Source organism: Vanellus vanellus, assembly GCF_965231255.1.
Source record: "Vanellus vanellus genome assembly, chromosome: 3".
NCBI classification, from domain to species: domain Eukaryota; kingdom Metazoa; phylum Chordata; class Aves; order Charadriiformes; family Charadriidae; genus Vanellus; species Vanellus vanellus.
In genome coordinates, this window is record NC_138907.1 from 36,778,141 (window position 1) to 36,790,652 (window position 12,512).

The 12,512-nt window shown below is 50.9% G+C and overlaps 2 protein-coding genes across 2 annotated transcripts; one reads left to right on the plus strand and one right to left on the minus strand.

The window, feature by feature from the left end:
* Window positions 1-216: 216 nt before the first annotated feature.
* On the minus strand, window positions 217-3,487 carry POLR1C (RNA polymerase I and III subunit C). Its single transcript, XM_082481447.1, has 9 exons — window positions 3,417-3,487; window positions 3,244-3,315; window positions 3,035-3,142; window positions 2,391-2,523; window positions 2,152-2,271; window positions 1,805-1,957; window positions 1,481-1,630; window positions 796-912; window positions 217-508 (listed from the first exon to the last, which is right to left on the minus strand). Exons 1-9 carry the CDS (start codon window positions 3,483-3,485, stop codon window positions 390-392), a joined length of 1,041 nt encoding a protein of 346 aa, XP_082337573.1. The 5' UTR covers window positions 3,486-3,487; the 3' UTR covers window positions 217-389.
* A 338-nt stretch (window positions 3,488-3,825) lies between these two features.
* YIPF3 (Yip1 domain family member 3) lies at window positions 3,826-9,530 on the plus strand. The gene is made up of 9 exons (XM_082481443.1): window positions 3,826-3,947; window positions 4,052-4,261; window positions 4,336-4,442; window positions 5,472-5,517; window positions 5,907-5,999; window positions 6,335-6,466; window positions 6,974-7,087; window positions 7,525-7,648; window positions 9,046-9,530. The coding sequence occupies exons 1-9, from the start codon at window positions 3,876-3,878 to the stop codon at window positions 9,165-9,167; spliced, it is 1,020 nt and encodes a 339-aa protein (XP_082337569.1). The 5' UTR covers window positions 3,826-3,875; the 3' UTR covers window positions 9,168-9,530.
* The last annotated feature ends 2,982 nt before the right edge of the window (window positions 9,531-12,512 follow it).

Consider the following 12,512-nt stretch of genomic DNA (forward strand, 5'->3'; position numbering starts at 1 on the left):
AAACAGTCCTGCACTGACACCAACTTGTTAAATCTCACTGACCTGCTGCAAAGTGCTTTACTACACTGCCATGTCAGTCCCCTTCACATACTGCATGCAATCTAAAATAAATCCTATTGCTCATCTTTAGGCCTGTTGCCACTTTTTTCTCTGTGTATTACAGTCTCACAATTGTGAACAGCACAGAAAGAGACAGCTGTAAAGAAAAGCCTTTATTTTAGTGCATCTCCTCACTGAGGCTCATTACCAACAGAAGACAAATTCAAAGAGATGGTCCTAGGACTCAACAAGTCCATCTCAAACCTCTTGCCTATGGAAGAGGAATCACCCCTGCAGGCAGATACAGGAATCCCAGCAGTGCAGGGATACGCTTCCTAGTTACAGCCTGGTCACTCCATAGGCACGGAGTCCAGCTCATTCAGGAAGCGCTGACACTTTCCCATCAGGATCTTGATGGCTTCACTCACCAGCACATCTGGAGGCAAGATACCCGTTGACTCCACTGAAACTGCACAGAAGACACGAGTCAGCACAGCCACGAGGCAGCTTCAGCCTATATCTGGCTCATTTCTGTCCCTCGTCTTCCCTTACACTGCACTCCTGACAAGCCAGATCTTCACAGCCACAGGAAGCACAAACACATTCAATCCCAAAACAACACCTCAGTAGTTACCCACTGGAACATGATGTGGGGGGGAAGGGGCAGGCAGGGACCCAGCTCTACATGCTGGCCAGTCTGCTTCTTTGCACAAACCACAGCAGGGCTCTGTATCCTGTGGAAAATGGGGCACTTACAGATGTAATGGTTTCGCACTCTTGCCAAGCGCACAAGCTTTTTCAGACCCTCGTGACGGAAAACTTCTCTGCTGAATGTGTCCAACCGTGCATTGGCTACTCTTGCCACCTTTTTTCCTAAAGAGGAAAAGATGAAACAAGATGGGCGCCTGCAGCAGATGGGTGCCTTGTGGTCAAGGCAGGTGCTTACCCCTCAAACATGCACTCCTGCATCAGCAGAGGCAGCAAAGCTACCAATATAAAGTATCAGCACATACCCAACGTGAAACTTCAACCCAACAGAAATGGTCTTCTTGAATAGTTCCAACCCAAACAAAAAGCTTGTACGTACCCCTGGGCAGGACACAAGAAACCTTCTCCACCCTCAGCTGCTGGAAAGAGTAAGCTCGCTACCCAGCCTTACAGACAACTAAACAGTACTGGAAGCTGCAGTCAGCAGACGCAGGGCTCTGTGGGCAGATACCCAATGCCTCAGCATTTCAGTGAGATCCCAGTTCATCACCCAATGCATCTGCATGTGACAGCCACTCATCCATAAAACCAGGCTCCGAATAGCATGAACAGTTGCTGATCAGCAAGACAACATCACAATGTGTTTTTGTCTCAACAAGGTTTGGCTCTAGTCTCTAATCAGTCTCTGCTAAGGCTTGTAAGGAACAAGGCACTTTAGAGCAGGAAAAAGTACCCTTGATGTTCTGGATCTCGATGACTCCAGGGGAAAAGCACTTCTGCAACGTCTCAGCTGCCTCATCCTCAATAGGCTGCAGGAGAGTAATGTCAGGAAGCAGTCGATAACTAGCCGTGGCCACAGGAGAAAACTTGGCATGATCTTTACCTGCACAAAGAGTTAGAGTTAAGGATGAGGGCAAGCCTCAGAGAACAAGAGTGCAAGGATGCCGGGGCCTAAAGTTCCAGGGGAAAAGCCAGTTCTCCACCCTTCCTCTTCACACAGCTGTGCCCTAGTCCAAGCACTCACACTTCTCCCGCTGCCCCAGGACCCACAACTCACCTATACCCTTGACACAGTGCATAAGCACATCTATTTCCTGGCCAGGTCGCAACAGTGCAATGAGAATGTCATCGTGAACAGGTCGGAAGTCAGCATCTGGAAAGAGGTCTGTCTGATTCCCCAAGGGCACCCACGTCATATGTTTACTGTACACTGCAAAGAGAAGCCACAAGCATCAGCCCGCCGCTGCCTAAAAACAGGTGGCTGGCCCATACAGGACTGGAGATGGCAAAAAGCAGAATGAGGGAATCAGCTTGCTCAGCTCACAGGGCTGAGAGAACAGACCAAATCCTGTCTCCCAAGACCAAAAAAGAAAAAATGGCACCTATTTTTAGGAGAGATCTCACCTTTGTGATTGAAATATAGTTCATTAGGATCAGATGATTCCTTGGCTGCCTGAGGGTTTCGGCTGCATTTTATTTTCAGTTGGAACTGCAGAGTATCAATTTCTGTGCCTTCTTCATCTCCTGGGAAGGGGAGTACAGCATAAGCCTCTATGGAATCACACTTCTGCTCCACTTACGCGACCCTGACTTCCTGCTTTGGGGGAAACCTTCCATATTTCTATTTGATCCAAGACTCTCACCTTGGTTTCTATATTCGAAGAGTCGAGGGTCAGCTCGGATAGGGATGAGGCCCAAACGATGAGCCAGAATTTCATCCTGCACAATGGATGTGTTGTTGTACACAAAGACTTTCTCTACAGCCATCGTTGGCACCTCAGGGAGACGAGAGATCGAGTCAGCGTAAGACAGTTGAACTACATGCCAACAGAATATCCAGCTAGAGTGTCCCTTCTCTCCCATAAAAATAATTGCCCTGCAAACTACTTTCAGCGCTATTTCTGGCAAACCCAGCTACGCAATATACCCTTATACCCGATATATCCTTACACCCAACGTACACCCTTCCCCATTTTTTTTTTTAAACAAATAACCGCGAGAAGTGAAAGGCAGGCTGATCCATAGACACTACCAACAGCACCCTTAAAAGCAACAAGCGCTATCACTCATGCTGCTCAGAGCCGAACTCTCTTTGGGCTCCTAACACACACGCAGAATGAGTGCGCTTCTCTTCCAAACCCAGAAACTCTCCACAAGGGCTGAGGAAACACTGTGCTCCCCACCACGCAGGTCCCCCCCGCTCCTCGGCAGCCACCCCCGGCCCTCCCCGCACCGCCCCGGCGAGCCTCGGTGCCTGCTCTCCCCGCCCGCCCGCCCGCGGCCCTACCTCGGCGAGCAGGATGCGGCGGAAGGCGTTGGCGATGGCAGCGTCGATGCCCACCATGTCGAACTCCAGCGCGCCCTCCTCCTCGCGGATTACGTCCACGCGGAACGCCTGCACGGACCACGCGCCACGAGTCACGCCGGGCTCCGCGCGTGGGACGACACACCCCACACACGCCCCAACCGCCTCAACCGCCGGCGGCGCTCACCCACCTCCTCGAAGCGCCGCTGGTCCCAGGCGTCCTCGTAGCCAGGGTAGTTGCCGGGGAAGTCGGTGGTGTGGACCTGTGAGGAGAGGCAGACAGGCGGGGCCGTGAGGGGGGCCGGGGCCCGGCAGCCGGGGGGGGAGGGGGCCGCCCATCACCGCCCCATCCCGCTCCGCTCACGTTGCGGACGCCGAACTCGCCCAGCACCACGCGGTCCCGCATCTCGTCAGTGCGCCGCTTGGCCGCCATGGCCGCCGCCACCGCCCACGGGGGGCGGAGGGGGCGGTGCTCCCCGGCATGTGACGGGCCTCCCCCCGCCCACGCGTGGCCTCGCCACTACCGGGAAGAGCGGCGCTCCCCCGCCGACGGTCGGTGGGCCCGGTGTCCCTGCAGCAGCGCATCCCGCCCGCGTCGCTACCCTCCCCGCGCCGTCTTGTCGTTTTCCTGACCCCGCTGCGCCCCTTCCCCGCCCTCCGCCACACACAAGATGGCGGCGGCACCCGCCCGCCCGCTCCCGTGAGGCTTTGCGAGAGAGATGGGAGAGGGGGTGTCTCTCCACAGCTAACGTCACATCCGGGTGCTCCGCCGCTGGCCAGCGGTGGCAGCTATCGCGGCGCGGGCCGGGGCGGGCTGGGCACCATGTCCACGGCGGCGGGCGGCGGCAGGAGCGGCACCGCCGCCGACTGGGGCGGCTTCGAGGACAACATGCAGGTGGGGCCGGGTCTAGGGTGGCGGCGGCGGTGGTGGCGGTGCTGCGGAGCCGGGCCGGGCCGGGCCGAGCCGAGCGGGCGCTGACTCTGTCTGCCCCGGCGCAGGGTGGCGGCTCCGCCGTCATCGACATGGAGAACATGGACGACACGTCGGGCTCCAGCTTCGAGGACATGGGGGAGATGCACCAGCGCATGAAGGAGGAGGAGGAGGAGGAAGAGGCGGAGGGCGAGGCGGGGGCCGCCGAGGAGGAGGACGGGGAGTTTCTGGGCATGAAGGGGCTGCGGGGGCAGCTGGGCCGGCAGGTGGCTGACCAGGTGAGCGCCGCCCCCCGCCGTCCCCAGCCCCGGGGGGCCCCGCTCGGCTGCTGCCACCTCCCTTCTCTCCGCAGATGTGGCAGGTGGGGAAGAGGCAAGCCTCCAGGGCCTTCAGCCTCTACGCCAACATCGACATCCTCCGGCCCTACTTCGACGTGGAGCCCGTCCAAGTGCGCGCCAGGTGGGCAGGGCCCGGCCCGGGACATCTCTGCCGGAGGGGAACCGGAGGGGCCAGAGGCTTCTTGCCAGCGAGTGGCTGGCTGCCTCCCCCCCCCCCCCCCCCGCAAAGCGAGCACGCTGTGGCGGGCTGCCAGCCTTGCAGCAAGGCTCAGATATCATAGATATCATATGGGGAAACACACTGTGCTTTGTTTTTCTCTCCTTAATGAGGTCCCCCCAGGCAGGACCTGGCAGCCCTGTCACCTGTTGCTCAGCATTTTGCTGCTTGGGGCAGAAGAAGGAGCTTTGTGGCATCTTCAGTCTTTTAGTACTAAGCTGTGTTATGTGGCCTCTGTTGGGCTTGCAACATAGCTGTGTCCGAAAAGGCAAAGTTTTATGAGGCTGGATGAAGAAAGGTGCCTTTGTTTCCTGCTGTTCTGTCAACAATCTCTCATAGAATGGTTTAGGTTGGAAAGGACCTTAAAGATCATTTAGTTCCAACGCCCCTGCCATGGGCAAGGACACCTCCCACTAGACCAGGTTGCTCAAAGCCCCATGCAACCTGGCCTTCAACACTTACAGGGATGGAGCCTCAACAACTTCCCTGGGCAATCTGTTCCAGTGCCTTACCACCTTCAGAGTGATTTTTTTTTTTCCTAATATCTATTCTAAATCTCCCCTCTTCCAGTTTGAAGCCATTCCCTCTCGTCCTATCACTATATGCCCTTGTAAAAAGTTCCTCCCTAGCCTTCTTGTAGGCCCCCTTCAGATACTGGAAGGCTGCTATAAGGTGTCCCAACCCATCTTTGAGTGGATCCCTAAACATTTTCATTGAGTCCCCCCTGGCAAAGTTAACCCACTGACAGTAAGGTTTTTCTGCTTTTATTACCTTATATGACCCTTTAGAATGAATCTCTGTCCCCCAAGGCCTATGACCACAGCAGAAAACACTGGTAGTGAGTGTACGGAATCTTTTGCTTTTGAAGCATTTTGTTAACAATCCTGTTGTCCTCCCTGCTTCTGATGTCATTCTGTGCTTGCTGTGATGCAGACTGCTGGAGTCCATGATTCCTGTGAAGATGATTAATTTCCCACAGGTGAGTTCCCTTTTGTTGAATCAGACTCCATGGCCCAGTGAGTGTCCCACAGGCACCTTGTAAAACTGAAGTAGTCCATGTTATTAAGGACGTGAGTTTGTTAGGTGTTCATCTCCCTGAAGGTGTTGGTAAGCCCTTTCCTGTGGTTGTTCCAAACCTCAGTGTGCTACCTTTAGTGCTGGTACAGTTCTAGACCTCTAGACTTCACACATCCCAGACTCCTCATCACACAACCTATTCTGCCTGGCTTGCGTCAGCAGTGGCCTTGCTGTTACTTCTCAGGCAGCCGGGTGATAAACTTCATCCCAGGCACTTCTCACATCGCTTTGGGGTGGGGAGCCTGGTATTCAGGAGCACTAACCAAACTTTCCCTGATCTGTCTCTTGTAGAAGATTGCAGGTGAGCTGTATGGACCCCTCATGCTGGTTTTCACACTGGTGGCTATCCTTTTGCATGGGATGAAGACCTCAGACACCATCATTGTATGTCGAGTCTTAGTAATAAGTTGTGGTTTAACTGGGCTCTGGATTGCTATAATGACACTAGAAATGGAGAGGAAACCTCTTCCATGACTGAATAGCATCTTGCTGAAAAATACATTGATTTGAGGAAGAATCTGTTGGTTTGGGGATGGGAGGAAGGACGCATCAGAAAGTCTTGATGCTCTGCTGTTGGGGGAGCTGGGGTGTAGGTCACGTGGCTCCCTGAACGCTGCTAGCCAGCTATTTGATAATGCCCGAGGAGGACTCTGAAGTGGGATTTGAGTGCTGGCAGGTCACTTCTTTGAGTTCTCCTCATGCTGATGCTGTCTCCACAGAGGGAAGGCACACTGATGGGCACAGCCATTGGTACCTGCTTCGGTTACTGGTTGGGCGTCTCCTCTTTCATCTATTTCCTGGCATATCTGTGCAACGCCCAAATCACGATGGTGCAGATGCTGTCACTGTTGGTATGTACAGATGGAGCTGGCCCAAGATGCAGTTTGGCTGCGCAGTGTTGCAGCCCAAGCTTTTCCCAGAGAACAGGAAAAGTCCTTGTAAATTGGTGGTCCCAGGTAACTGCACTGGGACAACCTGGAATTCTAGGATGTTCTTTTGACCTGCCCCATCCCAGGCACAGGGATAGCACAAAGAGGCAGTTCTTTTGCACAGGTCTGCTGTTTTGCACGTCCTGATCTGAGAGCCTGGTGGTAAAAAAACAATTTATCTGGAATCAGATGGTCTTTCCTCTGTTTCTGAAGTTGTTGCAATCTCTGACATCCCTGTGAATCCTTCAGACAGATTATCTGGGTGTGAGCTGCTGTTAAAATTGTTGTGCTGGTTGAGTGGGCATTGAGCGAGTGGTTTGTGAAGCTTTGCCTTGGTGAAGCATTGCAGGAATAGGCTGCTCACGCTCTTGATCAATGGCCCTTTGTGTGGGACTGACATTTGTAACATGGATATTTTTGTTTTGTCAGGGCTATGGTCTTTTTGGACACTGCATCACTCTCTTTGTCACCTATAATATCCACTTCCACTCCCTCTTCTATATCTTCTGGTTGGGTGTTGGTGGACTCTCTACACTACGAATGGTAAGGGACAGGCAGCCTGGGGGCCTCCTCTTGGGACAAAAAATGGGAGGGAGGTGTTGTCTACTTTCTATTCCTTGGGTCTGGCAGTTATGTGAAGAACAGCCTGATGCTCCTGGGTAATTTGGCCGCTGGTGTATGGAGGTGATGCTTGGATTAATACCCTCACCCATTCTAACAGCTGCAGGAAGTTTGGTGCCTTACAGCCCCTGCTGCTGTGGAGAGTCGTGCCTGAGTATCCCACACTCTTGGGGATGCTAGACGAGGTTCACCTACATGAAACAAAGTCAGATTACTCTGAATTTTTTGGCGTAAACTGCAAAAAAGGCTGTGTGCAGTGTTTCCACTGGCTCTCACTATTTGGCCCATCCTCCTGTGTGCTCCTGACTGCAATGCTCAGGTAGCAGCTACCTTGTCTCTAATCTCCACCTCTCTCCTAGGTTGCTGTGTTGGTGTCGCGCACTGTGGGGCATACCCAGCGGCTCATCCTGTGCGGGACCCTTGCTGCTCTGCATATGCTTTTCCTCCTCTATCTGCACTTTGCTTATCACAAGGTGGTAGAAGGTAAGCAAGGGAGATATGAATACATATCCTTTTAGATCTGGGGGAAGAGGAGCTGATTTTTGCTCTCTCTGAGGGAAAGGATGGACAGTTTGGATCGGACCTGAGGGTATCTGTGCCAGTTTCCAACCCAAGAATGACCAGCCCTAGTTTTATTAGAGGAAGCTGTTGAAGTAGGGCAGCAAGTAGGCATGGGAGAGTTTCCATGCACTGAGTTTTTAGTACTGAAGACCTAATTGTGGGGAAAGAATAAGCGTCCTGCCTCGCAAGTGAAGTGTAACAGCACTGACTGTTCTTGTGTGCAGATGTCCAGTCCCTTCCTGAATCTTGCTGAAGTCAGGTTGCTTTTCTCCGATCAGGAAATGTGTCATAAGTCTTTTTCCTTCTTTGTGTAACACTTTTTTTTTTATCTTGTGTTGTACAACACAGCAGAAGCTGCATCATTCCCAGTTGGTGCCGTTTATCAGTCTATACATGTTCAGGTCCCCTTTCTGTGTCTCTTTTCGTTTTCTCCTAATAAAGTTCCAATCCCCTTAAAAAAAAAAGTCTTCCCCTACCCCCTTGCTAGAGAGTTTCCAGATCCCTCAATATGCAATTTCACAAGTCTCTTTATGAGTTTAGGCTGCCAGACCTGTTCCATCATATTTCAGATAAATCTGCATAATTTGGGGTTATAGCATAGCATTACAAGTCCTTTTAGATGTAAATACTGTTCTTTCCTGGATTCGTTCTTATGGTGAAGGTTCTGAGCCCTGATCTGCAACTTTTCTGCAGATGGAGTAGGATAAAATATACTCCAAGCAATTTTCTTCAGGGCACTCCAAGACTGATTATCAGTCTTGAGAGGGTAATTGACAGGGACTGGAGGACACTTGCATCGGTATGTGTGTTTCCTGCCACGTGTGCTCTGTTTGCATTGCAGTGATAAAAATTCCACATTGCACCCCCAGCTGCAGCTTCTGATGTGAGTCTGCAAGTGTATCTCAGGGTGAAAGCAAACAACTGGTCTAAGAGCAGGATCTGTGCAAGGATGAGGTGGGGAGAGGATTTCATCAATCTGCACTGGCATAGCAGCATCCCTGGCAGTGTCTGCATTTGGGTCAAAATGGCAGGGGACTGGATCTGGCACCCAGAAAGGATCTATGTTCCTCTTCGGAACGTGCAATTTCCCTGCCCCAAGGACAAGCTCTGATCTGTATCCTGTGGTCTCTGGATGGAGGTGTTTACTCTTGTTCAGTCTTTGGGGCTAAATGTCTCCTCCCATCACCTGCAAGTGCTTCGCATATCCTGGGCCCTGCCACCATCAACCACTACCTGGCCAGAGAGAAAAGCAAGAAGAAACGTGCCATCTGCATCTGGAGTAACTCTTGCTACTCTCCCCTTTTTTCTGTTCCCTGCAGGTATCCTGGACACATTGGAAGGACCCAACATGCCACCCTTTCAGAGAGTTGCCCGAGACATTCCAGTTGTTTCCAATGCTGTACTGAACACAACAGCAAAAGCCATTGCATTGACCCTGTAGTTTCACAGACTTGGACTTGCTTCCTTCACTACTTTTGGGGCTGTATAGGGCCATAACAACCTGATGCCTCTTAGGAACAGGACAGAACAGCACGAAGACGACTTGGGTTTTTTTTCCTGGACCTGTCCTTTGGGTTTTGGGCAGCTGAGTGAACTGCACCTCAGTGGCTCAGAAGAACTACGCTCTTCCCCCACCCAGGTCTGGGCTGTCTTGAGTAGAGTGGTTCTGTTGCCTGTACGTTTAGCTGGGAATTCCCAGTGCAGTTTGTCCCTTACCCCTCTTTCCGCTTGCTGATGTAACCCCAGGGCTGTCTGCCCTGTTCCTATCCTGAAGAGGGAAGAATTAAATTGATGTTGGTGCTGAGTGATGTCTTATGTTTGAGCCTACTTGTGTAACGGGACAGTGGTGTTGGGTCTCTATGCCTTTATCTGTCCTGTCCTAGACTGAAAGCAGGATTCTTTGCAATTTTCTGCTGTCCTACTTCTAATATTCTTTGATACGTGGCCTGTCTTGGGCATGTTTTCCATAGGCCAAAATGCACAGGAACTTTAGTTTCTCAAGATTTTCAGGAAGAGCACAATGTTTAATGACATTCTCTTACTTGTCATGTTCCAGATTGATCCCTCTGTTTTCACTTGGGCCAAGATGCTGTCTTACCTCACCGTCTGTTCTCCTGTGTATATCAGAAATGTATCTGTCCCCATGCTTCTACAACACCTTTTGTTCTTATCACCCTTCTGCCCACGTTGCTCTGTGGGACAGCAGTTCTGACTGCAGGGGCAGCGTGTTTGTGCATGGTCTTCTGTGGATGTTTCTATTAAGGGGCTAGTTCAGCCCAGCCTTGTGCAGCTTGCTGTCATGTCTCCTAGCTGTGGGACTTTTCATCTCATTGATCTGAGCAGGAGCAGCATCCTGCTCCCTCAGACACACAGTCTGCTGTGTACTGACTGGCTTTTCAAACTGAGTCTAGGCCTTATTTATGAAAGGAGTCCTGGAGCCTTAAGAGAGAGTCTCTGCCAAACTTTTGTCCAGTGCTTGCATTAAACAAAGGGAGAAATGGGGGAGCATACAATGGTAATAGAGTTGGCACATTTATCTCCAGTGTACTGATGCAGGAAAGCTCCAGTAAGGATGGGGAAGCAGAGCAACCCAGCCTAGGCTTACTTGCACTGCAGTAACTCACAATTGCACAGTTCAGATATATCCTTCCCTCACTGCTCTAACTTCTGCTGGTCCAAGAGTGGAAAGCTGTTAACCGATACCTGGCTTTCACCTTCTCTCTCTTCTCCCTGTAGCTCTGGATGACTCGGGGGGAGGAGCCACTCCTCAGAGAAATTCACCCTTACGCTCAGGCTGGAAAAAAAAAAAAAAAAAAAACCCAAAAAACAAATTCAAGATGTTTCCCTTTCTTGGTGTGCCCACAAGTTAGTTGTGCGTAAAGCAGGTAGCATGTCAGAACTGCACTCTTTGGCCCCTTGGTTATATTAGCAGGAGTGGTTGCAGCTCTAGTGGTTCCCAGTGACAGGACGAGGGGCAATGGGCACAAGTTGGAACATAGGAAGTTCCGTTCAAATGCACGGAAAAACTTCTTTATGGTGAGGGTGACGGAGCACTGGAACAGGCTGCCCAGGGAGGTTGTGGAGTCCCCTTCTCTGGAGATTTTCAAGACCCGCCTGGATGCAGTCCTGAGTAATGTGCTCTAGGCAATCCTGCTTTAGCAGGGAAGTTGGACTAGATGATCTCTAGTGGTCCCTTCCAACTCTGAAAATTCCGTGATTCAGACTAATGCCAAGGTACAATGAAAGAGGAAGATAGGGCCAGCTACTGTTGTCAGGCTGGTCATCTGCTTCAGTTAAAACAGAAATGTCACCAGACGGGACTTGAGCACTTTCAGTTACAGACCTACTTTCCAATGTTTGCTTATTCCCGAGTTCATCATTTGTTCCCCTTCCAAGAGCAAGAAGCTTGTCTGCTAACAAACACATAATAACAAACACATATATAATATAACATGTTCTCTCTCTTGTCCTGCTCTCCCGGGAAACTTATTTTGGCTGAAGAACACCACTCGGAGCAAGTTGTTTGGGGGAATCAAATTAATTATTTGGGCTAGTAGCCTGCACGCTTTTTGGACCAATTGAACCACTTTAAGCTCCTAGAATTTCTAGCACTTTCAAACCCGACAAAATGGAAGTGTTAGTTTGTAATGCTGCATGACTCTGCTATTTCCCTCTTTATAATTCCACGGGAGGTTGGTTTCTAATTCACACTTCTTGCCCTGGCAGCCTAGAATGGGTCTGTTTCTCTTGGTGCAAACCCTCCAAGCACAGGCAGGGGGGAAGGAAAGGAGAAAGGGAGAATTGTCACTAGAGTAAGTCCAGCCAAGAAGAAAAATTATTCTGTGCCTAACTCTATCACTGCTGATCTATGGACACCGTTGGAGAAGAGCTAAGCTCCCCTCCCACACATAGCTTCATCCCTCTGATTTAGCTAAGTGGCTGTACCATGTGTTTTCACTCAAAGTACAAGAGAGAGCAGTAAGCAAACTCTTCATGCTTCCCTGGCACAGCTTGTGCATCATGTCAGCTGGGGACAGATGACCAGAGTGACAACCAACCACCGTCTCAGAAGCTGTGGGGCTTGCTCTCCTCCAGTTCTTCAGCCCTGATTAATTCTCTGTATAGCAGCAGCTGGAAGCTGAATTATTCTGTACTGCCAGAAATTCAGCACTCGGCTGAGAGCTTCAGCACCTCCTTTTGCTGACAGAGAGGGACGCGCTTTTGCAGGGAAATGCATGTGTGCTGCAGTTCTAGGGAGTATGCTGAGCACGCAGCCTTAGTAAAGTCCTTGTGGGAGGGCATCTCTCAGTGCTTACTCAAGTCCTCTAGTTACCAGGACAAGCCTTACAGCCCTATCATGCCAGACTATCATCTCCGCCTTTATTTCCTGCCATGGCTCTTGCAGCAAATCTAAAATAATTTTCTGCCTCCTCACTTGCAGCAAATCTGAAATAATTCCCCTCCATCACCTCCCCCTTTTGAGGAAGGGTAGCTCTGTGAGAACTGTGTAAACTCCACTTTATTAAAGCTGAAATAAAGATACAAGGCTGTCAGATTCAAAAGAGGAAAGTAAAACATACATTAAAGCATGCTATGACCTCATCCTCTCCTCTGCAGTACCTGGAAGTCCAATCCTTCTTACAGTCCATCGTTGCTGCACTTATCATTACCTTAGTTGTGTTTTAGGTTACAGGTAGGCTGTTTCTTCTCCCATTTGTCTTCTTTCGTGCATCTAGTCTCAGTCTAGCTGCTCTTCATCCACTCTTTTTCTCCTTTTATGTGTTAG